This window comes from Chionomys nivalis, chromosome 20, assembly GCF_950005125.1.
Source record: "Chionomys nivalis chromosome 20, mChiNiv1.1, whole genome shotgun sequence".
Lineage (NCBI taxonomy): Eukaryota > Metazoa > Chordata > Mammalia > Rodentia > Cricetidae > Chionomys > Chionomys nivalis.
Window position 1 is genome coordinate 6,278,066 of NC_080105.1, and position 26,689 is coordinate 6,304,754.

The 26,689-nt window shown below is 54.2% G+C and overlaps 1 protein-coding gene across 3 annotated transcripts; it reads left to right on the top strand.

Annotated features, from left to right (window-relative positions):
- The first annotated feature begins 774 nt into the window (after positions 1–774).
- Positions 775–26,500, top strand: Klhl26 (kelch like family member 26). Of its 3 annotated transcripts, none has more exons than XM_057752980.1 (3): positions 775–902; positions 20,424–20,606; positions 22,768–26,500. In XM_057752980.1, exons 1-3 carry the CDS (start codon positions 847–849, stop codon positions 24,347–24,349), a joined length of 1,821 nt encoding a protein of 606 aa, XP_057608963.1. In that variant the 5' UTR covers positions 775–846; the 3' UTR covers positions 24,350–26,500. The 3 variants fall into 3 exon arrangements, with proteins under 3 accessions (XP_057608963.1, XP_057608964.1, XP_057608965.1); XM_057752981.1 differs by lacking the exon at positions 775–902 and adding an exon at positions 970–1,086; XM_057752982.1 differs by lacking the exon at positions 775–902 and adding an exon at positions 9,959–10,087.
- The last annotated feature ends 189 nt before the right edge of the window (positions 26,501–26,689 follow it).

Sequence of the window (26,689 nt, forward strand, 5' to 3'; positions counted from 1 at the left end):
TGATCCCTTTTATTCTTGGTCCCACCCAGGCCCTCCCTCTCCGTCGACCCCTCTTTCCTCCCAAACCAGACACACCCCTTCAGCAGTGTCAGTTCATCTCTACTCACAAGACTCCATTTTTCCTTTTGTCCTGGCGCGACCTATGCCCCGCCCCTCCTATGACCACGCCTCTCTCAGACCTCCAGGGGCAGCTCCAGTCCTCCATTCCCCTGGTCCAGCATAGATCTACCTGTCCCAGGCACGCCTTTCAGGCCACCCTCATCTTCCTGGCTATGTTGGGAAGTAACATGGCCCCATTTCCTGCATAGGCCATCCAACCTTTCCTTCCCCAGACCAAGCCCCGCCCCAGCCAAATTCAGGCCCCGCCCCAAAGACCCTTTCCTCCCACAGGTCCTGTCTGATACAGGCCTCTTCCAGTCAGGCCCAGCTCTCTTCAAGTCATGCTCTGTCTGGACCACCTTTCTCGCACCCTGGCCCCTCAGAGATCTCAGGCCACGCCTTCTTCAGCCCTTACCCCCTCAAACCCCTCACTCCTCCGGCCCATCCTGAGGCCCTGCTCGTGGCTCTCATTGCCCAGCCCCAGTTCTTAAGCTCCACCTCTCTCATAGGCTCCGCCTCAATCCCCGCCCACCGCCTTAGGTCCCGCCCCACAGTCTTAGGTCCCGCCAATTGCTCCCCTCTGACTCCTCCCCTACTCTCCTCAGGCCACGCCCCGCACCCCAAGCTCCTCCCCAGGCCCCGCCCACCCACCGAGTCCCTCCCTCGACCTTAGCAGGCCCCGCCCGCTGCCCGGGCCTCGGTCTCCGGGTCGGCGCGCGGCCCTCTGGGTCGGGTGCGCGGTGGAAGATGGCGGAGTCCGGCGGCGCCAGTGGCTCCGGCCAGAGCCCTGAGCGCCCGAGCAGGTGAGTCCCGCTCCTCCATGGGCGTGCACCTCTTGGCCGGGGCTGCGCTGTCCTGGGCCCGCCAGGGCGTGAGCGTCCCGGGACCCCGGCTGCCACGGTCCTGAGCAAGCGCACGCGCCTGAAAGCAAGCTGAGGCCGAGCTTCCTGGGAGCTGCGGAGCCGGAGGCTGGAGGGCCCTGGGAAGGTAACATGGGAGGCTGTGCAAGGACCCCCGGATCTGGCAGGGGACCAAGGCGTCTCCTGAAACCACCTGGCGACCTCCACTGGCCCTGATGGACAGGGAGCCGTCCAGGGGCCTGGCAGAGAATAAGAGGCCTGGATATATCTGGAGGGGGACATTGAGGCCAGTCATCTGGGAGCCTGGGAATGCCTGGGGAGACACTGAGGTCACTAGGAGACCTCAACAGGCCCTGATTGGCAGAAAACTGTCTAGGGACTTGGTAGGTGGGCAGGGCTTGGGCATGTTGGAGGGAACATTTGAGGCTGCCTTTGGGGCCTCAGTAGGTCCTGATGGCCGGGAAGTTCCAGGGGTTGTGAGAGATGGGAGTGTGTTTGGGGAGTTTGAGCACTGTGAGAGAGGCGAAAGGGTCATGAGTGCATAGAATCTTTCTTTGAGACCTCTTCCACATTGGGTTCAAATTCCCCCCTCACATAAGGCTAAAGGATTGGAATAGCGGTCTTGCCCTCAGATACAGGGGCCAAATTCAGTCCTTTGGTCCAATGGGGTTACCTTTTTTCCCTGGTCAAATCCTGAGGTGGGTTCTCTGAACCTGAGAATTCTCTCTCTGTCCCTCTGACTCTGTCTCTCTGTCCCTCTGTCTCTCTGCTCTCTCTCTTTCTTTCTTTGTTGTTGTTCCCTGTAGCTTTGGAGCCTGTTCTGGAACTCGCTTTGTAGACCAGGCTGGTTTTGAACTCACAGAGATCCGCCTGCCTCTGCCTCCCGAGTGCTGGGATTAAAGGCGTGCGCCACCACCACCTGGTCTGGCAAGAATTTCTATTAAGATGATAGATGTTTTAAAATATTTGCTTTATTTTGGTTTTCCAAGACAAGAAGTCATGTAGCTCAGGCTGTTCTCAAAGTTGCTGTGTAGCTGAGGATAATATCAAATTGCTGATCGTACTGACTCACCCTGAAGTATCAGGGTGACAGGCATGCATCGCCATTCCCGTTTATGTCATGCATGCTAGGTGAGCACTCTACTAAGTCACACCCCCAACTTTATTTTTTTTTATTTTTATTTTTTTTTTTGGTTTTTCGAGACAGGGTTTCTCTGTGGTTTTGGAGCCTGTCCTGGAACTAGCTCTTGTAGACGACCAGGCTGGTCTCGAACTCACAGAGATCCGCGTGCCTCTGCCTCCCAAGTGCTGGGATTAAAGGCGTGCGCCACCACCGCCCGGCCCAACTTTATTTTTTTTTGCTTTTCAAGACAGGATTTCTCTGTAGCTTTGTTGTTGGGTTTTTTTTTTTTTTTTTTTTTTTTTTTTTGGTTTTTTGAGACAGGGTTTCTCTGTGGCTTTGGAGCCTGTCCTGGAACTAGCTCTTGTAGACCAGGCTGGCCTCGAACTCACAGAGATCCGCCTGCCTCTGCCTCCCGAGTGCTGGGATTAAAGGCGTGTGCCACCACCGCCCACGTCTCTGTAGCTTTGGAGCCTGTCCTGGAACTCACCCTGTAGACCAGGCTAGCCTCCAACTCACAGGGACCTGTCTCTGCCTTCTGAGTGCTGGGATTAAAGGTTTGTGCCACCATCCAGTTCCCACACCCGTTTTTGAGACAGCACCACTGGCCTTGAACTTGCAAACTTATCTACTGCGAACACTGCGTTTATGTTCATTTGTGAATTGATCTGGAATCTGAAGGAAAGAGCATCTGACTTAGGAGCTTCCTTAGGGAGTGCTCACTGCCCACATTTTCACACTGACCAGAGCGAGGAACTATCCTCGTGAGGCTAAGAAGGAAATTCAGGCTATCACTGGCTTGTGAGTGTAGGAGCCAGGGGTGCTGTTGGTCCATGTGAACATGGATGTAGGAACCAGGAGCGCTGGTCCATGTGAACATAGATGTAGGAGCCAGGAGCGCTGGTCCATGTGAACATGGATATAAAGTTGGTCCTCACGTGGGGGCTCTGGGCAGGGAAAGGCCTGGTGGTCTGTGGACAGGAGTCCACATTGTGACCAGAGCGTTACTGCTACCAAGAGGAGGTGCTAATTGGCACCTGGGGGCTCCAATGTGGGCTCAGAGCACAGCCAGGGACTGCACAGGAGCCGAGGACACATGCACCCAGAAGAGTGACAGCTGCTGGGGACTGGAGGCCTCAGTGGGGTGCATGGGGACACTGGGGTAAGAGGGGGCAACTAATCAGATTCCTGGGGCCAACTTTTTAAAAGATTTATTTTTATAGTTCATGCGTGTGTATCTGTGTGTGTGTCTGAGAGTACATCCAGGCGGATCCAGAAGATTGGGCCTGATGAGGAGCTGTGTCTGTGAGCTGCCTGTTCTGGGTGCTGGGAACCGAACTTGGGGTTCTGGACCTTCACTGCTAAGCTGGCTCCAGCCCCAGGTTTCGCTTGTTGCTGTTTGCGTCAGGGTCTGTCTTTGTGGTCTTCACTGGCCGATGTTTACCGCTTAGCTCTGGCTGGCTTTGAACAGGCACACACCTCACTTAGCCCACTTCCCTCCTTTCAGTTATTCTTCAGTAGTTATTATTTTGAGATTTATTTATTTTATGTGTGAACGTTTTGCCTGTATTTATTTCTGTGCACCATGGGCATGCCTGGTGTCACTGGAGGCCAGAAGAGGGCACTGGATCTCTTGGAACTAGAGTTATGTATGGTTGTGAACCGCCATGTTGTGGCTGGGACTTGAACTTGGACCCTCTGCTTGAGTACTTGGTTTCCATGAGCCATCTCTCCAGCCTCTTTCTTTACTCTTCTTAAATGAGCAGTTTATGTTTTTCAAAGTGAGTAGCTTATTGACTTTATTTTATTAAAGTGTGCATCCAACCCCAAAATCCATGTTTATTATTTTTAGTAACTTTTAAGTTTTTTTTTTTAATTGCTTTTTGTTTTTTGAGACAAGGTTTCAGGCTGTTCTGGAACTCGCTTTGTAGACCAGTGAGGAGTGATTTCTAGTTGGTCTTAATAATAGAAATTCAGAGGCAGATATTAGGGGTGAAAACTGAAAGATCAGAGAAGCAGAGCAGCCAGCCACTATTTCTTGCTGCTACAAATCCTCAGACTGAATGAGGTATTCTATCTCAAGTCCTCAGACTGAATGCCCTCTCTACGAAACCTCAGACCATATCCTGAGCTCCTGTCTCCTCCTGCCTTATATTCCCCCTCCCCCTAGCCGTATCACTCCTATCTCTACCTCCTTAGTGCTGTGATTAAAGGTGTGAGCCACCACTTGGCTCTGTTTCTCTTTTAGAGTAATTTAATCACTTGTAGCCCAGGGTAGCCTTGAACTCATGGAGATCCATCTGCCTTTATCTCCTGAGTATTGGGATTGAAGGTGTAGGCCACCGCTGTCTGGCCTCTGTGGCTAACTAGTGTGGCTAGCTCCGCACTCTGATCTTCAGGCAAACTATTTGTTAAAGTACAAACAAAATATCAGCACAAACTGACCACGAACTCACAGAGATCAGCCTCTTCTGCCTCCTGAGTGCTGGGCCACCACTGTGGCCTGGACTGAAAAATGTTTTCATTAGGACGTGTTAATTATGAGTAATGGACTTCATGATGATGTGTGGAATGGGTCTCATTTGCCTGCTCTCCCATCCTGTCTCCTTCCACCCTCGCATTTTATTAGGTTGTGTACAGGACCGTGGGTCCCTTCCTGGCATCTACACCACTGATGAAAATGTCACTCCTTCCTCAGCAACCTTTGCTGGGTATCAGTCCTCAGCAGAGGCGGAGCCTCATGAGCCAGTCTGTGCTGACCATGATAGCCGCTATGAGTCTGAGCACCACAGCCCTGGTTTGTAGATGGGTACTTGGCCTGCATGCGTGTCTATACATCACATGTATGCAGTGCCCTTCGAGATCATAAAAGGGTGTCAGACTCTGGAACTGGGAAGCAAACGCAGGTCCTCTGGAAGAGCAGACAGGGTTGAGCTCCTGAGCCGTCTCTCCAGCTCTGGCTCTTAGATTATTTCCATCTTGTCCATGATGTTCCCAAGCCTTGGATAGATCATATAGATGTCCCATTTAGAGCCGAGAACTCCACGTTTCTTATTCTCAGTGCTGCCTACTGCGGAGAGAAGCTGCTCTAGGCAAAGCTTACAGCCTCCCTAGTCTGGAACACAAACAGCGGTGGGTAGCTCGCAGTGTGCCTGGCGTGTCAAGACCATTTAACAGCATAGCCGTGCTTCCCTTCCAACATGTATGATCTCTCCAGACAAGTCTTTTTTTTTAAAGTTTTATTTATTTATAACATATACAATGTTCTGCCTGAATGTATGTCTGCACGCCAGAAGAAGGCATCAGATCTTATTATAGATGGTTGTGAGCCACCATGTGGGTGCTGGGGATTGAACTCAGGACCTCTGGAAGAGCAGCTGGTGCCCTTAACCTCTGAGCCACCTCTCCAGCCCCTCCAGACAAGTCTTTTGATGGAGTTCCCAGTTCTAGATATGTCAAGGGAGAAAGCGGATGCCCATGGGGGCGTAGCTAAAACTGTTGGTGGCAGTTCTCTCAGGTTGTCAGACTTGGCATCAAGTGCCTTTACCTACAGAGTCGTCTCCATGGCATTTCTTGGTTTGTTTGTGTATTTGTAGTATATGTGTGTGTGCCAGGTCAGAGGTCAGTGTCAAGTGTCCTCCTTTATCCCCTTACCTCTTTGGCGATTGTCTGGAGAGAGTCTGTCCCTGAGTCTGGGCTTGCCATAATGGGATCACTGTCTTCTTCCCCGGTGCTGTAGTTACAGGCATGCAGCTGTGCCTGGCTGGTTTTTCTGTGTTTTTAATGTGGGCACTGGCCATCTAAACTCGTGCTTGTGTGGAGGCATTTTTCTGACTGAGCCACCTTCAACCCCTCAGCTTTTGTTTTGTTTCATTTCTTTTTCAGACAGTGTGGTGTAGCTCAGGCTGCCCTCACTCTTGATATGTAGCTGAGGCTGACTTTGAATTCCTTATCCCCTTGCCCCCATCTCTGTGGTTTTGGGATGGCAGGTATACGCCACCAAACTTACCTAGGTTTTTATCTTTTGAGGTAAAACTTGTGTGACATAAAGTCTACCCTTCTCAGTAGACAGTGGCGTTTAGCACATCCACAGAGAGATGTACACGTATGTAGATCCCACCAGTCCCCTCCCCAGCCTGGCAGCCCTGCTTCCTTTCTTTGGAATTACCTGTCTGGACATTACACACTGATGGATTGTGTGAGGTGACAAAATTCCTACGCTCTCCTGCCCTCTGTCCTCCCCTCTCCTCCCCTCCCTTCTCCTCTCTCCTCTCCCTCCTCTTTTTCCTTTCTTTCCTCCATCCCTTCCTCCTCCATCTCTCTTAGCAGGAACTTGCTGTGTACCCCAGAACTGTTCTTAGCAGGGACTTGCTGTGTACCCCAGAACTGTCATCTGTTTGCTTCTATTTCTAGTCTTGGGGTTTTTGTTTGTTTGTTTCATGATCAAATAATATTCTAGCATGTGGCGAGTCACCGTTTCACGATCAAACGATACCCAGTATGTGGCTGGTCACCGTTCCACGATCAAACGATATCCAGTATGTGGCTGGTCACCGTTCCACGATCAAACGATATCCAGTATGTGGCTGGTCACCGTTCCACGATCAAACGATATTCCAGTATGTGGCTGGTCACCGTTTTATTTGTATTGTCATCGCCTGGTGGACTTTGCTCATTTTTTGTTGGTTGTCATTGTTTTTAACTCTCTCAGCTGAAAGTGGCACTGTCATGACACGTGTAATTTTAACATTTAGGAAGGTTGGTTACTTCAAGTTTGAGGCCAGCCTGTGCTACATAGTGAATTTCAGGCTTGCCTGAACTCAGAGAGAGACACAAAAAGGAAGGGAAGGGCAGGGAAATGGACCCGAGGGACTGCTCAGTGGTAGAGGGCTTGCTTAGGATGCAGCAAGCCCAGGTTTCATACTAAGTAGCAAAACCAGAAGTGAACTAAACTAAGCTAACACCTGGAGTCTAGTAATTCATAAGCAAAGATGTTTGTCTGGCTCCATTCTACAAGAGCTGGAGACAGTGTCTGCTCTGCTCTGTAGGGCTGTCTTGCAGTGTCTACCCACAGCATCGTCAGGGCAGGGCAGGGCAGGGCAGGGCAGGAGAGCTGTGGGGACACTGTGCCAGACTCTGCCCGATACGCATTCCTTTTTAGAAGCTGGCCTGCCGTGGAAGCGCCATTGAGTCTCACTTTGGTCTCAGTGGGAATAGTCCACATCCTGCTTCCGGCTGTGGCTGCAGGCTGTTGAGTCTTTAGATGGATTGGAGCCTTTCATTGTAGACCAGTAGGGTGGTGCCATGCCGATGGGACTTTGTGCACAATAGTGGGGTTCTGTACAGAGTGATGGGACAGTGTTCATGTGGCACCTAGTGACTGGTGTGATTGGTGATTGTCCTCTCTCAGAGGGCCTTGTGGGTGGTCAGTGTCTGCTCTGGGCAACTGTTTGCAGCCTGGCCACGTCCCTCCATGGAATCAGGTTTTTCTGAGGAGACAGTTTGAAGGCCCCAGGAACAGGGACACTGGCCTTGACTATGTCACCATCTCTGGAACAGCTCTGCACCCTGTCAAGCCATGCCCTCATCTGCCTAAGAAGGCTGATGTCAGCTGGCCGTGTTGGGGGTGACATCTGTGTTCCCTACCATGTCATGTTGACGCAGCTCAGGGCCTTGTACCCATACCTACCCCTTCCATTATGTAACTTGTCTGTTCTGACTTCTCTCTTGACTGTGGGAGGACAGCCTTGCTTTCCTTTCCTTGTCTCTCGGGAGCAACAAACCATTCTGTTGCCTCGCGGAGTCTGTCATAATATGTGAGTTGAAGCCCAGTGGACAGCACGGCCACCAAGCTGGTGGCGAGCAGAGAGGAGGCCAAAGCCTGGCCCAGGAAACAAAGAGTACTTGTTTTGAGAGACCTCCTTCCAGGTTGAGTCTCAGCCAACCACTCCTCGAGGGAACTGAGGTCTGAGCCACCAGGGCTGTAAAGACACAGATGTCACATGGCCCTGAGAACTCTGCCACTTGGCCTCTGGCCTTATTTGGAGGACAGGAACATGGGAAGTGGTAGCCAGAATGTTTGTCATGGCTCAGTGAACCAGGCTTCTCTAAATGTTCTCTATGTCCCCACCAAGGCCAAGCTATCTAAGGAGGCTGGTTCTTCCCGATGCTAGGGAGACTCTGAGTCACTGTGGCCCCCACAGAGGGATAGCAGGCAAGACATTGTCACTTTAGAAGCCAATACTCTTGGCCCTTTGGGGCCATGCAGGCATGGGAGGGACTAGGGTTGTCCACTCGTAGGACATGCTACCCACCCTGTCATCCTGCCTGCTGCTTCTCCACAGGCTCCTTGAGTGCCTAGGCATCATTCACCGTGTTGTAGTCAGGTGGACGAGGAGTGAGGACCACCTGGGAGCACAGCCATCGTGTCCTGTGGGCTGGACTGGCTGGCCTTTGTGGCCATCACAGGAGTCTTGCTGCAGACAGCCACACAGGACACATGCAGCTTGGACTGTGGCGGGCTGGGAGCACCAGGAATAACCTCCTTGTCATTGGCATGGTTACTGGAAAGATTGGCTTGAGGTTTTTTATTTTGTTTTTTTTGTTTTTTTTCTTTCTAAAAGAGGGTCTCACTATGTAGCCCTGATTGTCCTTGAACTCTCCATGTAGACCAAACTGACCTCAAACTCAGAGATCCACCTGCTTCCCAAGTGCTGGGAGTAAAGGTGTGTACTACTATGCCTGGCCTGAGAAAGATTTTGTTAGTGGGGCCAGTGCCCTGTTAGCATGAAGCCTTGACAGTTTGCTGGCCCCTTCCTTACCCGGGTCATTTTTTTTTTCACCAGAGCACAGGGATAGGGGAGCCCCGGGACTGTGGAGCCCTGAGGTAGGGATGGGTAACATTGGGAAACTCCTCTCAGCACAGATGGCTTCTCAGTTTAACTTACACCTAACCCACTAAGGGTATCCCTGGGTATCTCTGACCTCCTGTGTAGACCTCCTGTAGACCAGGTGTTAGCAGCGGAGAAGGAGACAGTCAGAGCAGGGCCCACTCAGATCCTGCTTTGTTTGAAGGCCTTTGGGCCTGGGACAGAGTGGGCTTGGGAGCCACTGGTGTGTGGCACTGGGCACTAATGCACTGAGCAGGGTGTGGGCCATAGGCTCCTAGGTTTCCACAAAGCCAAGGGCTGGGAGTTGGAAGATGAAGATGTGCCTTCAGGGTGTGGGGGAGGCTGAGACTCTGACCTGGAGCAGCTGTGCCGTCTCCAAGGGTCTCATAGACAGAGGTGGCATGGGGCCTGGGCTCATAATCTCAGTTTTTCCAGAAAAGCCCCTGGGCTCTCTCTGCTCAGTGAACTTGGGGACGTGGAGACTTCTTCCAGCCCTAAGACTGCCATTCCATGCAAAAGAAGTTAGCAGCTACTCTAGGGAGAGCCCCAGCCATTGAGTCTTCGCTGCCCACCGCCCTGCCCAATCCCTTGTCCTGGTTATAAATTATCGTCTCTGACTTGGGCCAGAAGAACCTTTCTAGGATCACACGCCTGCCTGGTGCCGCTGAGCCTCTTCCTGCCCTTAGCTGCTGATGGCCTCTGTAACCCTAAACTGCCCAATCATGTCTTATGTCTTCTAGGGCATGTGTACCTGCAGCCAGGACCTTGGCAGTGTGTCAGTGGGTCGAGAGCCATCATCCTTTATTTGGAAATAGGGTCTAGGGAATCAACAGGGAGAGCAGCCCTGCACAGCCTTCTCTTAGCTGGAAGTGAAGGCAGCGAGCTGTCCAGCTGCCTGCAGTGGAGGTGGGGGCCTTGGAGTCCCCAGGCGGAGGACCCCCCTGCTCTGGTAGCTGCTGTGCAGACTGGCTCTCTTAACACCTGTTAACCCTGGACTGGCCTTTCTGCACCGCCCTTCCCGGCACTGCTTCCCGTGGCATCCCCATTCATGCTCAGCTGCTTAGGACTGGACGTCCACTGTGTCCAGGAGCAGCCAGAGCTTTAACTTCTCCTGCAGGGTAAGTACTTTTGGAATTGAGCTCCCTCACCCTGCGGGGTGTGACCTTCCAGCATTTAAAGAGCCTAGTGGAGGTGGGGGGTTCACTCAAGGATGAGGCTGAAGATGTTTTCTGACACCACAGCCATGAAATTCCACAGGGGTCAAAGCCAGGAACCGGGCGGGGTGTCTGGCCTGGATATCCGGAGCCTGCTCTCCAAGGGACGGGAGAATTTGAGCCCAGCTTGAAAGCAGAGAGCAAGAGCGGAGATGTGAAATCTCCTGGAATCTTCCATTACCCCAATGGTCAGAACTGGGCTGGGTGGGGTAGCTGTCAGGTGACAGGCATCCAAAGAGCCACTAAGGCCCTCAAGCAGCCTCTCCACCCACCTCAGCAGCCGCTGTGTGCTGCATTGTGGGAAAACTGCTGGTCACGCTCTGCCTCCTGTCTATATCCCTCTTCATGTGCCAATATCCCCATGTGTGTGGTAGAGTGATGGAGGACATATACACACTCATGTCCCTGGTCCACAGGAATCACTGCATAGATTCTACCCCTTGTTCATCGCCCTCAACACTCCGGGAGGACGTGGGTCAGTGTTGCCAGTCTGTCGGGATTTCTGCAGCTTCTTGGTTACCTGAGTGGAGCAAGCTGTCCTGGCAAAGCTGCTGCCCACTTGCCATCAGCTTGGCCTCCTAGCATAGACAAGAGGACACTGGTGCTGGCTGATTGCAGCCTACTTCAAGGTTCAGTAAGACAGGAATCTAGTAGACAGCGATGGAGCAAGGCACCCGACAGGACCTGTCCCAAGGCGACCGACCGTCTTGGTCAGCAGGACGGCTCAGCACTTGGTGGGCCTTGCTGTTGTGCTCTGCCCAGGATCCTCACATGCATGCCATGGCACATGTGTGTGCACAGGCACACACACACACCCTCGAAGAATCTCAGAGAATCTGTGTTCCCTCTGCTTAGCCATTGCCCACTTGCTGGCCTAGGCTTGCATACTCCTCCAACCTGACAACTCTGCAGGGGAAAGAGGTGCCTAAGAAGTCCCAGGTAATGCCAGGCAGTGGTGGCATGCACCTTTAATCCTAGCACTCAGGAAGCAGAGGCAGGCTGATCTCTGAGTTCAAGGCCAGCCTGGTCTGCAGAACAGAGTTCCGGGATATCCAGGGCTACAGTGACACCTTGTCTTGGGGCAGAAAAGGAAAAAAGAAAAAAGAAAGGAAGGAGGAATCCAGCCATCCTAGGAAGGTTCTGATTGGCTCAGGTGGACCACTCCCTCATCTCACCAATCACAGTGGTCAGGGTTCCCGGACACTTTTGTTGGCCAGACAAGGAGTAAGTCTACCTGATCGTCTTGGGCAGAGGATAGTGGGCTGGGGTCCCCACCACAGGAAAGTGTGTGGGAGAGAAGGTTGAGTGGGAAAGAGCTGATTTACACATCTATCTGCAAAATGGAGAGACTGGCTGCTGGATTGTAGTCAGGTCCTGGGCTGAGCTGCCAGGCTGGTTCTGGCCTGAGTGGCCTGGTGCCTCATCTGTGCTGCCAAGGGCAACCAGCTTGTTGCTGTTTTCCACCCCAGATGGGGCAGTGGGAGAGGGTTCCAGGGACTGGCCCTTGGCAAGGCACTTCTCTGAACTATGAGGGGCGCGGAGACTGGAGATGGAGTAGCAGGGCTCATTGTAAGCAGCTGCGGGTCGGGGAACTGACCACCTGCTAATGTGTGAGGGTGTGTTAAGGCCATGCTTAGAAACGGATACACAGAGGAGTACTTACTACCTAGGCACTCGTTCACCAACCTTTCCACCCACCCACCCACCCATCTGCCTTGCCACCCACTGTCCAAGGGGCTAACATTGCCGAGCTCCTTCACTGTGGGGTGGACACCAGTCAGGCTAGGAGCGAACAGATGAAGTTCTGCAGGGAGCAGGGTGATTGGCAGGCACTTCCCTCGTCTGCAGAGGCCTCCATTCCTCATGAGGTGATGGAGTGCCTAGTGGGGGTCCATTGCATTTTTCCCTCTGGGGTGAAGTTGGGTGCTCTGCCCCTCTAGCTCCTGAGCTCTGCCCCAACTCAACCTGGCTTTGGGGAGTGGGCCAGCTCTGGAACCTGGAACCTCCCAGCTGCATCTCAGTGACTTTCTGCACCTGCCTGTCAGGCTGTGGGAGCTAGGACCTGAACTGGTGAGGGAGTCCTTGTGTTGGCTGTGTGAGTCTCTCTGTGCCTCAGAGCGTTCCCGGACAGCGAGTGAGCCAGTCAGGACTACACGTCCCACTCCGCCTCCTGAGTGTGTGTCCCTGTGTGGAGGGCATTCTTATGGTGACACCAAGTATTGTGATCCAGCTGTTGAGTCCAGATAACAAGCTGTGGACAGAGGACTTGACACTGCTCAGGAAGATGGAATGCCAATACCGCATATCCTCCTGGGACCGGCCGCTTTCTAGAGCACAACCCCTCCTTGCTGAGTTTGGCAAATGTGGGGCGTGTCCTCCCTCTGGCACTCCATTCCTGGAGTCCCTGCCCCACTAGTTTCCCAGGAGACAGGGGCTCTGGCTCGCCCTGCCAGGTGGCTGGACTGGCACTGGGCAGGGCCAGTGGGAACAGCACCCTTCACTCCCAGAAGTCCTTGGGGTCTGGTGCTGGTTCTTCAAGGAAGTGCCTCCCAATCCAGAATACATACTCCCGCCTCGCCTGAGCCCTTGCAGTCCTCAGGCGCAGCTCAGACACAATCTTCCGTGGGAAAGATGCTTGGTGAGCCTGATGTCCCCACGTTCAGCTGGCCTTTTAAGGGACTTCTGCTCGCCCCTCCCAAGTTCTGGCTTTCTTTTCTCATATGCTATCCTGGAGCAAGCCTACCCCCTCCGCTCCACTAGAGGTGAGCCCAAAAGAAAAGGGCTGCAACTGCAGGAGGAGGGAGCAGGCTGTGGGCCCGGAGCCATGGCGTCCCAGGGGAGGACTTGCTGGCATGAGTGAGAGTGGGGGCCACTGACTTGCATGTCTGGTGCCAGAGCACAGTGAGTCGATCCTGTAGCTAGAACATTGGGTAGCTATGGCAGCAGGATGGGGTGGGTGTGCTGGACCCCACAGAGCTCTACACCCTCTGTCTTGTAGTCGGGGCCGGAGCCACTGGGATGTTGGTGAGGGAATGCTGTGTGGACAGGAAGATGAGGTACTGAAAACTAGGAGATGTCCGTGTACCTCAGTTTCCATTCATTCATTCATTCGTTTATTTGAGCCAGGGTTTCTCTGTGCAGCCTTGGCTGTCCTGGAATGCACTCTGTAGACCAGGCTGGTCTTGAACTCAGAGATCTGCCTTGTGTCTCCTGAGTGCTGGGATTAAAGGCGAGCGCCACCACTGCCCAGCAGTTTTTCTGTTTTTAAAGGAAGGACATTTGCTAGCTCATGGGAGTCACAGGGCCCTGGGGAAGCCTAGCACTAGCTCTGTGCAAAGGTCTGAGGATGGCTGGACAGGACGAGAGGTTCCACATAGCCTGAACCCAGGCTCCCCTCATTCAAGATTCTGACGTCCCCAGTGCTGACATGCCACTGTGTTCATCCCTGCCCATCCAGGCTCTCTGGGGATGGTCTTGAAGATGCTCCAGGGCCCTGTTGCTGATTTGTGGTGGCCCGCCTGACATTACACTGTTCCCTGAAGCTCTGTCCCCCACTCATGTTTGGAAGACCAAGGGCGGGGCAGCAGTGTGCGGCCGGCGCATGAGCCAGCCAGCCGTGTCTGCTCCAGTGAGCCACATGGACAATAAAAGTGAAATTGGCTTTGAAAGTAGAAGTGGCCGGGCTGGGGGAGCAGGGACCGGCGTCAGAACAGGGTGTGTGAGGCGGCGGGCTGCACTCTGTGGGGGTGGGAACGGATTTTACTAAACCCCAAAGAAATGTTTCCATGAAATTCCTTCTTGTTCTTGCCTGTTTCTGGATGTTCTGAGAATGATTCTGGGGTTTGGAAAGCTGGTCTCAGGGACAAGGCCATGTCCCCTGCCAGCTTCCCAGCTCTCAGTGCTCTTGGAGGCTCCAGTCACTAGGGTGGCTTGCCACAGTTGGTGTGGCGGGGCTTGTGGTCACTTCCTCTAGCTGCCTGCTCTGACTCACTATCCCTGGAACAGGATTGGAGGTGAGAACCCTTGCAGAGTAGGGTTCCCACACCTGGGTCCCCAAACAGGTAGTTTCCTCAGGGCCATGCACCTATTTAGGGCTTTGCACACTTTGGATGGCCTGGGTGTGCCTGTGTGCAGCACAGGCTTGGACTCTGCATGGGTACCTTTGGCAGTAGTGGAGGGAACATGGAGGCAGGGGGATGGCAGGATGGCTGGGGCTGGGCCAGGCCTGAGGTGGAATCTGAGGCCAAATCTAGGCTGAGGCGCAGCCAGGGTGGGTGGTGAGCGGCCTCTGGAGACTGTCGGGTCCAGGGTGGGTGGTGAGCGGCCTCTGGAGACTGTCCGGTCCAGGGTTGCTGACGCACTGGCTCTGATGACTCATGGGTCGACTACCATGACTCGAGTGGCTGTCTGGAGATTCAGAGTGGCTCAGGGGGCCCCACCATGGGGCTGCCCACTGTCTAGAATTGTTCTGAGTAATGGGTCGTCCCTCCTCCCAGTGCTGGCCCTGGTGCGGGCAGAGGTGACATTAGTCATCCCTGCTCTGGCTGAGCTATACTTTTGTGCACTATGAGGGCTTGGAGCACTGCAGGGCAGCTCAGCCAGGAGGGACATAGTAGTCAGGGCAGGGACTTGCTAATGCCTGGGGACCAGCTGCGGAGACCAGAAGACCAGAGGTGCCACTAGCCATGTCTGCTGCCTCTGCTTTTGAGGTTCATGCCCATCCGTTTCCTCGGGGGACCTAGACTCTGATCAGCTCTCTGGGTTCCCATTTAAAACAAATTAATCACATCAGTTTTCTCCTCCTCCTGCTTCTGTGTGTGCATGTGCACACCATACATGTGTGCTTGCAGAAGTCAGAGGACAGTCTGTGGGGTCATCTCTGTCCTATGAGGAGCCTAGGGACTGTCAGCTTGTCGGGGTTGGTGGCAAACAGTGCCACCTGCAGAGTCAACTCTGGGTCCCACCTTTGTTTTCAAGGAAGGTGACAACAGAGGACTCAGGAGAGGAGGCACTGGGCCTTCCTTCCCCACCCAGGCCATTCTCACAGTGAGAATAAGGGCTGGCTCACACCAGCTGTGCCCTGAGCACCTTCCCTCCCTACGCCTATATCCTCAAGGCAGGCAACCACCTTTGAAGAAGAATGGGTCCACGTTACACACACAGGTTTTAGGCTTCCCATTTTTAAAAAACCTTTTATTTAATCTTTTGTTTTGTTTTTTGAGACAGGGTTTTTCTGTGTAACAGCTCTAGCTGTTTTGGAACTCACTGTGTAGATTGAGCTACTCACAGAGATCCACCTGCCTCTGCCTTCCAAGTGCACTTAAAAGTGTGCGCTACAGCCACCTGGCCCTTTAAAAAAAATTAGTTATCTTTGATAATTTCATACATGTTGTGATCTTGTGCACCCCCCATTTTTACCATCCCCTCCCGCCTTATGTGTATGCACATTTGAGTCTAGTTACTGGAGCCTGCTGGTGAGCTGTTGGCCCCAGTGGTTCCTGAGTGTGTGCAGGGACCACGCTGTGTGCAGGGACCACCGTCTGCTCCACATTTTCTCTGCCCCACCCCCTTCCACAATGTTCCCTAAGTCTAGAGAGTGTGCGGTGTAGATGTCCTGTCTATGGCTGAGCATCCAGTTTCTTGTTCTCTGTACTTTGACTGAGCCTCTTCATTAACTGCTGCCCGGCTTTGTGGCCATGTCCGAGCAGTGCTAGTCTGAGCAGAGACAGAAGCCATTCTGAAGGCGGTGACAGCATATCTGTTTACCAGGATGACTGTGGCAGTCCCCGCCTATGTTGCCAGTCAGGGCTGTGCTCAGTCCTGTGACTATCATGCCCTTAGTGCACGGTCCAGCCCTGGGTGAGAAGGATGTTGACACCGTGGAGCTCGGCTCCTGCCTTGTTAGTCCTCACAGAGTGCACGGTGACAGCTGCACACACCGTATGCAGATTTCACTAGGTGTGGTGTCGTGTGGAGATGACGAAAAGTAGGTTAGGGGTTCCACATAGATGCATCATGACATAGGGACGTAAGTATGTGAGCTTTGTTGTCCGTGGGGTTGCAGGTTCCATTTGTTTCATTTGTCACAGGTTCCAAGTGACATCCCTTTGCAGGTGGGAAGGCTCAGTGTGACCCTGGTTAGGCCTGAGCTCCTGCTGGCACCCAGTGCCCTCTCAGGGCACTACTTCCTTCCTGTTAGCCCTCGGCTCCCAACCTCTGCTTCATCCTTTATTTGCTCATTCATTTATTTTTTATTTTTTAAAAATTTATTTATTTATTATTTATTCAGTGTTTGGTCTGCATGCCAGAAGAGGGAACCAGATAAAATTATAGATGATTGTGAGCCACCATATGGCTGCTGGGAATTGAACTCAGGACCTCTAGAAGAGCAGTCAGTGCTCTTAACCTCTGAGCCATCTCTCCAGCCCCACTTATTCATTTATTGATGGATATATATGTGTGTTTGGCATGCCTGAAAACCTGTGTACATGTGTTCAGTGCCTGTGAAGTCCAGAGGAGGGTGTCAGATCCCCAGGAACTGGAGTTACAGATGGTTGTGAACCTCTGTGTGGTGCTGGGAACTGAACCTGTGTCTTCTGCAAGAGCAACCCTCGCTGTTAGCCACTGAGCAATCCCTCCAACCCCTGCATTTTAAACTTTTATTTATGTAAATAATTTGTGTGTGTGAGTGCATGCCACATGTATATAGGTTCCTGTGAAGGCAAAAAAAAAGCACAGGGTCCCCTTGGACTGGAGCTACAGGTGCTTAGTTGTGAGCCACTTAGGATGGGTGCTGAGACTTGACCTTGGGTTTGCCAGACTTGCAAGTACTCAAGCGTTGAGCTATCTCTCCAGCCATAAGCACCTTTCATCAGAATGCAGGCTTTGTATTAATTTCAAGACACTTTTTACATATGGAGAATCACAGTAGCCCAGTGTCCAAAGGACACATGCTCCAATCAATGCATCCCACCTGGTGCACAGTCTTCTGTCCCCTCTCCTTGAACTAAGAAAGTCCTTACATTACTGTAGAAGTCTTTGCCACTGGCTTTTTGTCTGCCCTCCCCCCCACTCGGGGCTGTGGGCTGTGGAGCTGCATGGGGACTCCAGAGGACCTTGCTCCCTTGAGAGCTCAGGAAAACTGAGCCAGTATGTCAGAGAGGGCTCGTGGCACATACTTTATATGCTCACTGATCTTCTAAGAAATTATTAGTAGCCAAGCGGTGGTGGCACACTTTAATCCTGCACTCAGGAGGCAGAGGCAGGCAGATCTCTGAGAATCAGAGGCCAACCTGGTCTACAGAGCAAGTTCCAGGACAGCCAGGGCTACCCAGAGAACCCCCGTCTCTAGCCCCCACTCCAAAAAACCTATTATTGCACTTATTCATGTTTGGGGACTGGGCATGTACCGTGGTGACTGTGGAGGTCAGAGACACCCTGTGGGCGCCAGCTCTCCTCCCACCCTGTGAGCTCAGGGACACAACTCGGGTCCTCAGGCCACAGCACCTTTACCTGCTGCACCACCTGTCCTTTGATTCTAGCGCCCTGCCAGTGGGACAATAGCTACACTGTGGCCCCCAGGGGACATCTGCCCCTCCCAGACCATTTATCTGGGGTGTGCACGTGTCTGTTTCCCCTTGCTCCTCCTAAAGCCTGTGAACTCACAAGTCAGGTCCCGTGTGTGCACGGTGCAGGGTGAGTAGCCTCTGGGTGTGGCCTGCTCCAGAGTGCCCCGGGAGGGCTAAGAAGCTGCTACTGGTGACTCTCAAGGCTGATGGGCTTCAGCCTGCAGCTGTGGGTGACTCTGGGGACCATAGTGGAAGATGGCATGTGTACCAGCCCTCGACATACAGAGCCAGGGTCCCTGCAGCTGGGACACTCTCTGGTGTCTTACTGTTTTTTACGTTTTTTTTTTTTTTTTTTTTGTTTTTCGAGACAGGGTTTCTCTGTGGTTTTGGAGCCTTTCCTGGCACTAGCTCTTGTAGACCAGGCTGGTCTCGAACTCACAGAGATCCGCCTGCCTCTGCCTCCCAAGTGCTGGGATTAAAGGCGTGCGCCACCACCGCCCGGCTGTTTTTTACGTTTATTTGGGGGAAATGAGTACCTGTGTGTGGAGGTCAGAGGGCAATTTTTTGTTTGTTTGTTTGTTTTGTTTGTTTGTTTGTTTTTCGAGCCAGGGTTTCTCTGTGGCTTTGGAGCCTGTCCTGGAACTAGCTCTGTAGACCAGGCTGGTCTCGAACTCACAGAGATCCGCCTGCCTCTGCCTCCCAAGTGCTGGGATTAAAGGCGTGCGCCACCATCGCCCGGCTAGCGGGCAATTTCATGAATCTGACCTCAATATCTTGTGGCTTCCAGGGGTCGAGCTTGACGCCATCACAGCCTTTTATTCCGTTTTATTAAGACAGGGTCTTACTCAGGTCTTGAACTTGTAGCAATCCTCCTGCCTCAGAACCCCATGGGCATGGAAGACAGGAGTGTATTTTAACTACCCACCCCCCAGGAGGGAGGCTGCACGGGGACACCTCCCCACAGTGAATCAGGCCTACACTGCACTGCATCGGATAGGCTCAGGCAAACCACAGGCTCTCAGGGGCTCTGCAGACAGAGACCCCAGCCCCAGCAGCCTCCTCACAGCTCTGAGCTGGGGCAGGAAGCTGGGCTTCTGGGCTTTGCTGACCTTTGGCATTGTTGCACAGACTGTACGTGTCCACTGAGTGTCTCAGTTTTCCCAGACCTTGCAGGCTCCTGAGGGATGTGGTCAGTCCTAAGCATCCCAGGTCTACTGGGGGTTCGTGAACCAGAGAGTGGGGACTCAGATTGCCACTTTAGCCTGGTCAGAAGGCTGTTACTATTGAAGAAGACAGTGGTGAGTGCTGAGATTGGCACCTTCTACCTGGCCCAGGAGACCCACACAGCAAGCCAGGGTCTCTGGTCTACCTGGACCCCTTCCCTCCCCAAGATTTTGGCATTAAGTGCTGATCCTGGGCTTTTCTGCCATCCTAAGGACTCATGACTTCCTCCCCAGGGCAGCCCGTACCTCTCCGTACCACAGGCCTTATGAACCGTGGCAGTGCCCAGCCCTACCCACCAAATTAGATAGCCGGTGGGGATAATGGGGTCAGGTGGCCTGTGCAGCTGCAACAGTATCCAGCTCTGAAAGCTCCTTATTTGGGGACTGGTGGGTAGGGGTCCCAGAGCCTTCCCTCATTTCTTGGAAAGCCCAGTGCCCCACATTCCTGGCCCAAGAATTGAAGGGCAGGTCCCAAAGGGCTGATAATCCTGAGAGGGGTAGCACTCTCAGAGGGAGAGCAAGCTCAGCAGGGGGAGGGTGACTGGTCCTGTGGGGATGTGGCTTGGGGAGGCTTGATGGAGGCTCTCAGCAGCACTGCCCCCTCCTGCGCTCTGAGGGGGGTGTTATGTAGAGAGCTTCAGCAAAGAGTATTCAAAGGGAACAACAGGGGCTGGTGGAGGCTGGACAGGAAGTGAATTGAGTCAGGGAAATGAGGACAAATGGGCATGAGGGTATGCTTGTCTTTTGACTTAACTTGTTTTGTTTTAGACAGTCTTTCTGTGAAGCCCTGACTGTCCTGGAACTCACTCTGTAGACCAGGCTGGCCTTGAACTCACAGAGATCCTCCCGCCTCTGCCTCCCGGGATTAAAGACGTGCGCCATTGCATTTCACCTATTTGTGTTTATAAAATAGGTTCTCACACAGCCCAGGCTGCCATTAAGCTCACTCTGTAGCTGAAGATGACCTTCAGCTCTTGAACACCCTGCTTCCACTTCCAGAGTGCTGAATGAAGTGTTCTGCCCCTCACTGGGAATTCCAGGCAGGGGCTCCACCCCTCGGCCACGCCCACAGCCCCTCACTGGGGATTCTAAGCAGGGGCTCCACCCCTCAGCCACGCCCACAGCCCCTCACTGGGGATTCTAGGCAGGGGCTCCACCCCTCAGCCATGCCCTAGGAGCAACCTGTTTTCTGGTAGGCAGTCTTGCAGTGTTTCCCAAATGACACAGGTTTGACCTCTGCCTGGTTTTGAGGCTTTTTTATTGCCCCACAAGGAGACCCTTGTGTGTTTAATGGTGTCTTTCCCTTCTACTTCCTGTGCCGGCTAGCCTGCGTCCTCCCATGTGGGACTCTGTTCTGGCTGCTTCTGTCCCTCGGTATTACAGTTTCAAGTGTACTCCATGTCATTGTGTGTGTGTCTCTGAGCCATGCCTCCTCTGCTGTCCTTGCAGCCTGGCTGACAGGAATGGGGCCCTCAAGTGCACCTTCTCTGCAGCTGGCCATAGCACCGGCCTGCTTCAGGGCCTGGCTGCCCTCCGTGCACAGGGCCAACTGCTCGATGTGGTCCTCACTGTCAACAGCGAAGCCTTCCATGCACACAAGGTGGTCCTGGCAGCCTGCAGTGACTACTTTAGGTAAGCCTGGGGACTTGAATTCACACTTCTGCCTCCTATGTGGGGACCTATGTGGCAACCACCTCCTTGTTTTAAAGATAGTGTTTTACTTTGTAGCTTGAATTAGCCTCAAAAGCACAGTACCCTTCCTCATCTCTGGTGTTGAGGTGACCAGTGTGCCAGCACACCTGACCTCTGTTACTTTATTTTTCAGCCCTGGTGCATGCTGGGTAAGCACTCTGACATTGAACTAAACCCTTAGGTCCCCTCTCTATTTTTAAGTCTTTGTTTCAATTTCGTGTGTGTGAATGTGCGTGTGCACACGTGCTCCACAGTGAGCGTGTGCGTGCGTGTGTGGTGAATGCACACGTGCTCCACGGTGAGCATGTGCATGTGTGGTGAGTGCACACGTGCTCCACGGTGAGCATGTGCATGTATGGTGAATGCACACGCGTTCCACAGTGAGCATGTGCATGTGTGGTGAGTGCACTCGTGCTCCACCGTGAGCGTGCAAGTGTGTAGTGAGTGCACGTGTGCTCCATGGTGAGTGTGTGCGTGTATGTGTGGTGAGTGCACACTTGCTCCACGATGAGTGAGTGTGTGTGTGCGTGCATGTGTGTGTGGTGAGTGCACGTGTGCTCCACATGTGCACATGGAGGACGGAGGACATCTTGCAGGCATCAGTTCTTTCCTTGTGTGCATCCTGGGGTTCCAACTCAATTGTCAGGTGTAGCAGCCAGTACCTTAACTCCTGAGCAATCCTACAGGCTTGCACACCTTCCCCATCTCTTCTCTCAAGATTGAGCTCATTTAGCGCAGGCTAGCCTCACACTCACAGTGTAACCTAGATTGCCCGTGAACTCCTGATACTGCTTCCACATCCTCGTGTGCCCAGCAGGGGTGAAGTCGTAATGGACCCCTTGCTGCCCGAGGGACTGGCTGGACATGGGAGCTGTGTATCCATGTGGAGGCTCTCTGAGCCCTAGAGCTATCCTCTTGTTTCCCCCATGGCCTCAGGCCTGCACTGGCACACGGATGTCTGCTGTCCCCTGTGCTGGGACTGTGGCTGGTTACAGGCCCTGCCAGCAGGGGTGGCTGCGGGAATAGCTGTGACCCCGTTCTAAGAGGGCCAGCTCTTCCAGGTCCACTGCCACCCAGGTGCGTATTGGGCCCCATGTCCCTCTAGGCCCAGCTGTTCTCCCTGGGGCTCAGCGAGGCCATTCTGGGGAGCTGCTGCAGGCAAGCCAACTGGGGCATCGATGCTATTTTTACTGTGGATTTGGGGGCGGGTGGGCGGCCCAGCCAGCCATGCCTTTTAAAGGCACCCCCGCTCTGGCAGTGTAGCCCGCAAGGCCTTAAAAGGCAAAACTCTATCCTGTCGTCTGGTCTGGCCTCTTTTCTCACTGAAGTGTCCAAGGACTGGTGGGGACTCTTGAGGGCCAGGCCAAGGTGGGGTCTGGGAGCTGTTCCTCGTGGCTGCAGGAGGGCCCTGGGTGCTGACCCACAGAACGGTGCCATTAGGTGGCCTCCCTCCTGGTGTGACCTGAGCTAGGCTGCATGAAGCTCACTGTGGGTTGACATCATCTTTGATGATAGGGGCCTGTCCCTCCCTTTCTGAGAGCTATCAGGAAAGCCTGCCACAGTTGTGAGGGCTGCTCTGAAGTGACAGGATTGACAGACCTCTGCTTCCTGCTGGGAGCTGAGACTTGACCCCAGGCCTTCCCAGAGCCCGCGTGTATGAGTCTGCTTCGCCTTACCAGCTGCTGCCTGACTCCAGAGACCCCGACAGAGGTCTCACGCAGGCTGGGGACTGAGCTGACTCTGGGTCATATCTCCAGAGCTTTCCCTGAAGACAGCAGTAATGGACAGAGTAATGCCCTTGGGACCTAGACCAGGGGAACCGGAAGTTATCCTGCCTGCAGGGAGTCAGTGAAGAGACCCCGGATTCTGGTAGTGGTGGAAAGAACAGGCTGGCACTGTCTCTGGAACTCACGGGCAACAGGTAGCTGCAGATCTGCAACTGGTGTCTCTTCAAGAGACCCACTGGCCGGCCTTGGGGGTTGGGGGGCCCTTGCAGAGGTGCCAGCAGTAAGGCTTCCCTGCTGCTACACAGGGTGGGTGAGGGCAGAACATAGCTTGGGTGCACTGCCAGCCCTGCTCACAGGTGTGTTGCCACCTTCAGGGCCATGTTCACCGGTGGCATGCGTGAGGCCAGCCAGACGATCATCCAGCTGCATGGTGTGTCTGCACGAGGCCTGCGCCACATCATTGACTTCGCCTACAGTGCGGAGGTGACATTGGACCTGGACTGCGTGCAGGATGTGCTGGGCGCCGCTGTGTTCCTGCAGATGCTGCCGGTGGTGGAGCTGTGCGAGGACTTTCTGAAAGCCGCCATGAGTGTGGAGACATGCCTGCACATTGGACAGATGGCTACCACCTTCAGCCTGGCATCGCTGCGAGAGTCGGTGGATGCCTTCACGTTCCGCCACTTCCTGCAGATTGCCGCTGAGGAGGACTTCCTGCGCCTGCCACTCGAGCGCCTTGTCTTTTTCCTGCAAAGCAACCGGCTGCAGAGCTGCACCGAGATCGACCTGTTCCGCGCTGCTGTGCGCTGGCTGCAGCATGATCCCGCCCGCCGTGCCCGTGCCAGCCTCGTGCTGCGCCATGTGCGCTTCCCGCTCATGCAGCCGGCTGAGCTGGTGGACAGCGTGCAGACGCTCGACGTCATGCTGGACGATGCCCTGTGTCGCCAGTATCTGCTGGAGGCCTTCAGCTACCACGTGTTGCCTTGTCGCCAGCATGACATGCAGTCGCCGCGAACGGCTGTACGCTCAGATGTAACATCCCTAGTGGCCTTCGGAGGCACACCCTATACCGACAGTGACCGAGCAGTCAGCAGCAAGGTATTTCAGCTGCCTGAGCCTGGGGCCCGCCACTTCCGCGAGCTCACGGAGATGGAGCTAGGCTGCAGCCACGCCGGCGTGGCTGTACTTGATAACTTCGTGTATGTGGCAGGTGGCCAGCACCTGCAGCACCGCAGTGGCGAGGGCGCCGTGGACGCCTGCTACCGCTACGACCCGCAGCGCAATCGCTGGCTGCGGCTGAGGGCGCTGCGTGAGAGCCGCGTGCAGTTCCAGCTCACAGCACTGGGTGGACTGTTGTATGCCACTGGTGGCCGCAATCGCGCAGGCAGCCTGGCTTCTGTGGAGCGCTACTGCCCCCGCCGTGACAGCTGGGACTTTGCTTGCCCGCTCAAGCGGCGCACTTGGGGCCATGCGGGCGCTGCATCTGCTGGTCGCCTCTACATCTCAGGCGGCTATGGTGTCTCTGCTGAGGACAAGAAGGCGGTACAGTGCTACGATCCTGCGGCTGATCGTTGGGAGCCCAGGGCACCTATGCATGAGCCTCGCGTGCTGCACGCTATGCTGGGTGCTGCAGGCCGCATCTATGCCCTAGGCGGCCGCATGGACCATGTGGACCACTGCTTCGATGTGCTTGCGGTGGAGTACTACGTGCCCGATACTGACCAGTGGACCAGGGTGGCCCCTATGCGCACTGGCCAGTCGGAGGCTGGCTGCTGCCTACTGGAAAGGAAGATCTACATTGTGGGTGGCTACAATTGGAGGCTGAACAACGTCACAGGCATTGTGCAGGTGTACAACACTGAGACAGACGAGTGGGAGAGAGACCTACACTTCCCCGAGTCCTTCGCAGGCATTGCCTGTGCCGCTGTCCTGCTGCCCCGCGCCGGCCACGGGAGGTAGCTCTGATTCCGGCCTGCCTGTGTTTCCCAGGAGTGTGGGATCCCCAGCCCTTGGGGCCCCTACTTTTCAGCCCTGAGACAGCAGAGAGATCTGGTCCCAGAGCTATGGCGACACGTAGCCACTGCCCAGTGTGCGTCTCTGTGCTGTCCTTTGTGACAGCCTCGATTTCCCTCAGTCCGGCCAGACACTCAAAAATAAACTTGTGGACACAAAATACCCAAGTCCCAATGGGAACTGCCCCTCCCTGTGTCCTGGCCGGTTAAAATCCCGGCTGTCCAGTGGGTATAGGCACTGCCACCAAGCTCTGTCTTGGGACCCACAAGGCAGAAAGAGACTGACTTCTTAAAATTTCCCTCTGATCTCCACGTGGGCGCCAAGGCACACATATGTACACAATCAAACGAGTGTGATTTAAGACACTGTAAATAAGCTCTCCTGGTGCCTGGGCACTCAGGACGCTGGAGCCAAAGGGTGCCCCAGAGGCACCGTGACAGGTGGCAGATACAGAGACACATATCTTCACCCCAATCCCCTGACTCTCGTGACATGCACACTCCAGCATCCCCAAGAGGTCCCCTGGTCAGTCAGGATGGCAGCATTCTTTGCCTGTGCTGTCCACCTTTTTAAGAAGACCAGTCAAGCGAGTGCAGTGGCAGGCTCCAGTACTCTGGAGGTGGATGGGAGGGTTATGGCAGGGGCTATGCTGTCCAGGGCCACAGAGAGACCTTGTCTTAGAACAACAAAACCCACAGAAACCACAACAGGAAACAGAAAAGCCAACTTTCAGGTGGGGTGGCCCCTGTCTGTCAGGTGGGGCGGCCCCTGTCTGTCAGGTGGGGTGGCCCCTGTCTGTCAGGTGGGGTGGCCCCTGTCTGTCAGGTGGGGTGGCCCCTGTCTGTCAGGTGGGGTGGCCTCATCTGACTACAAGTGCGACTGAGACGGTGGAGAATGACCGTGCCGTCTCCCGTGCCGTCTCCCGTGCCGTCTCCCGTGCCGCTACAGACGGCCACACTCCAGGAGCCCCACAGTCCCATCTTGGTGTCAGCGTGTTGTACGCTTTGTCTCTTGTTGTTTAAGAAAGGCAGTCCACTGTCTTCCACAAAAGACTTGTTCTCTGGTGATTTAAAGTGTCTCCCTCTCTACAGACAGATAGATGTCACCTCTGTGCAACCCTCATTGCAGGAGAAATCCACTGCTGAGCAGTCCTCTCATCTAATACAGACAACCAGTGCTGAGTTCCCACAGCCCGTCCGCCTGCCTCTCCCACGGAACAGGGAGCTACAGGATACCAGAGCTGGGTGGGCAGCCTGGAGAGGGTGTGTAGGAGGTGGTGAGAGACTTCTTCAGGTAGCTGCCGCCCCCAGAAGCCTTTCTCACTCTAGCTATACACCCCAGCTGCAGATGAGTCGCAGAGGCTATGGTGGGGCGGTCAACAGGACCTGTTTTCATCCTCCGAGCCCCAGCTCAGCACAGGGCCACAGCTGGGGACAAGTCTCTGATACTCAAGGTCACCTTCCACCTCATTCCTGCTACCTCAGCCCTTGTCCTCAGCAGCGGGTGTGTGGAAGGGAGTAGCCAGGCTGCCGGGGGCATCCAAACAGAACCCACCAAGGCATTCCAGCTCCCCCCCAACCTGAGCTTCCTGCAGAGAGAATGCCTCCAGCAAGAAGCACAGACCCTGCAGAGGGCAGGGTGAGGTGTCTGCCAGCCACCAGTCCCCAGATCACATAACACCTCACAACATCTTGTCCCCAATGAACTGGCAGGGACTCCTGCAGAGGGTGGGCGCTGCCGTATCTAACTGGGAGGGTTGTGCAGATCCATCTGAGCCAGTTTATGGAATGTTCTTGGGGGCCCCTGCCCCTTCCTTGGCGCCCACTCCACCCCCGCTAAAGGAAGGAAAATTATTTTTCGTATTGTAAACTTTAAACATGAAAAAGCTGTTTTTAATTAGCAGAAGCTGACTTGCATGTTCAGTCAGTAAATGTCTGTGTCCTTCCAAGAAAGGGAACACGCCTTTGTACTGCACATGCGCACACCACACACGCACACCCTCTGAATGCAAGGACACATAGTAACTCATAAGCGCACACAGCTAAACTGGACATGCCAAACTCGTGTGCTTCTGTCTGTGTACCACTTCAGACACACGCGTTCTCACACCCGTGTCCCGTGTGCTTCTGTCTGTGTACCACTTCGGACACACGCGTGCTTCTGTCTGTGTACCACTTCAGACACACACGCGCTCTCACATATGGTTAAGGGCAAGTCCTCTAGGCTAGGGGTGTCTCATGGGTGAGTTCCCCTGCCTAGAATCCCCCAGTGAGGGGCTGGGGGCGT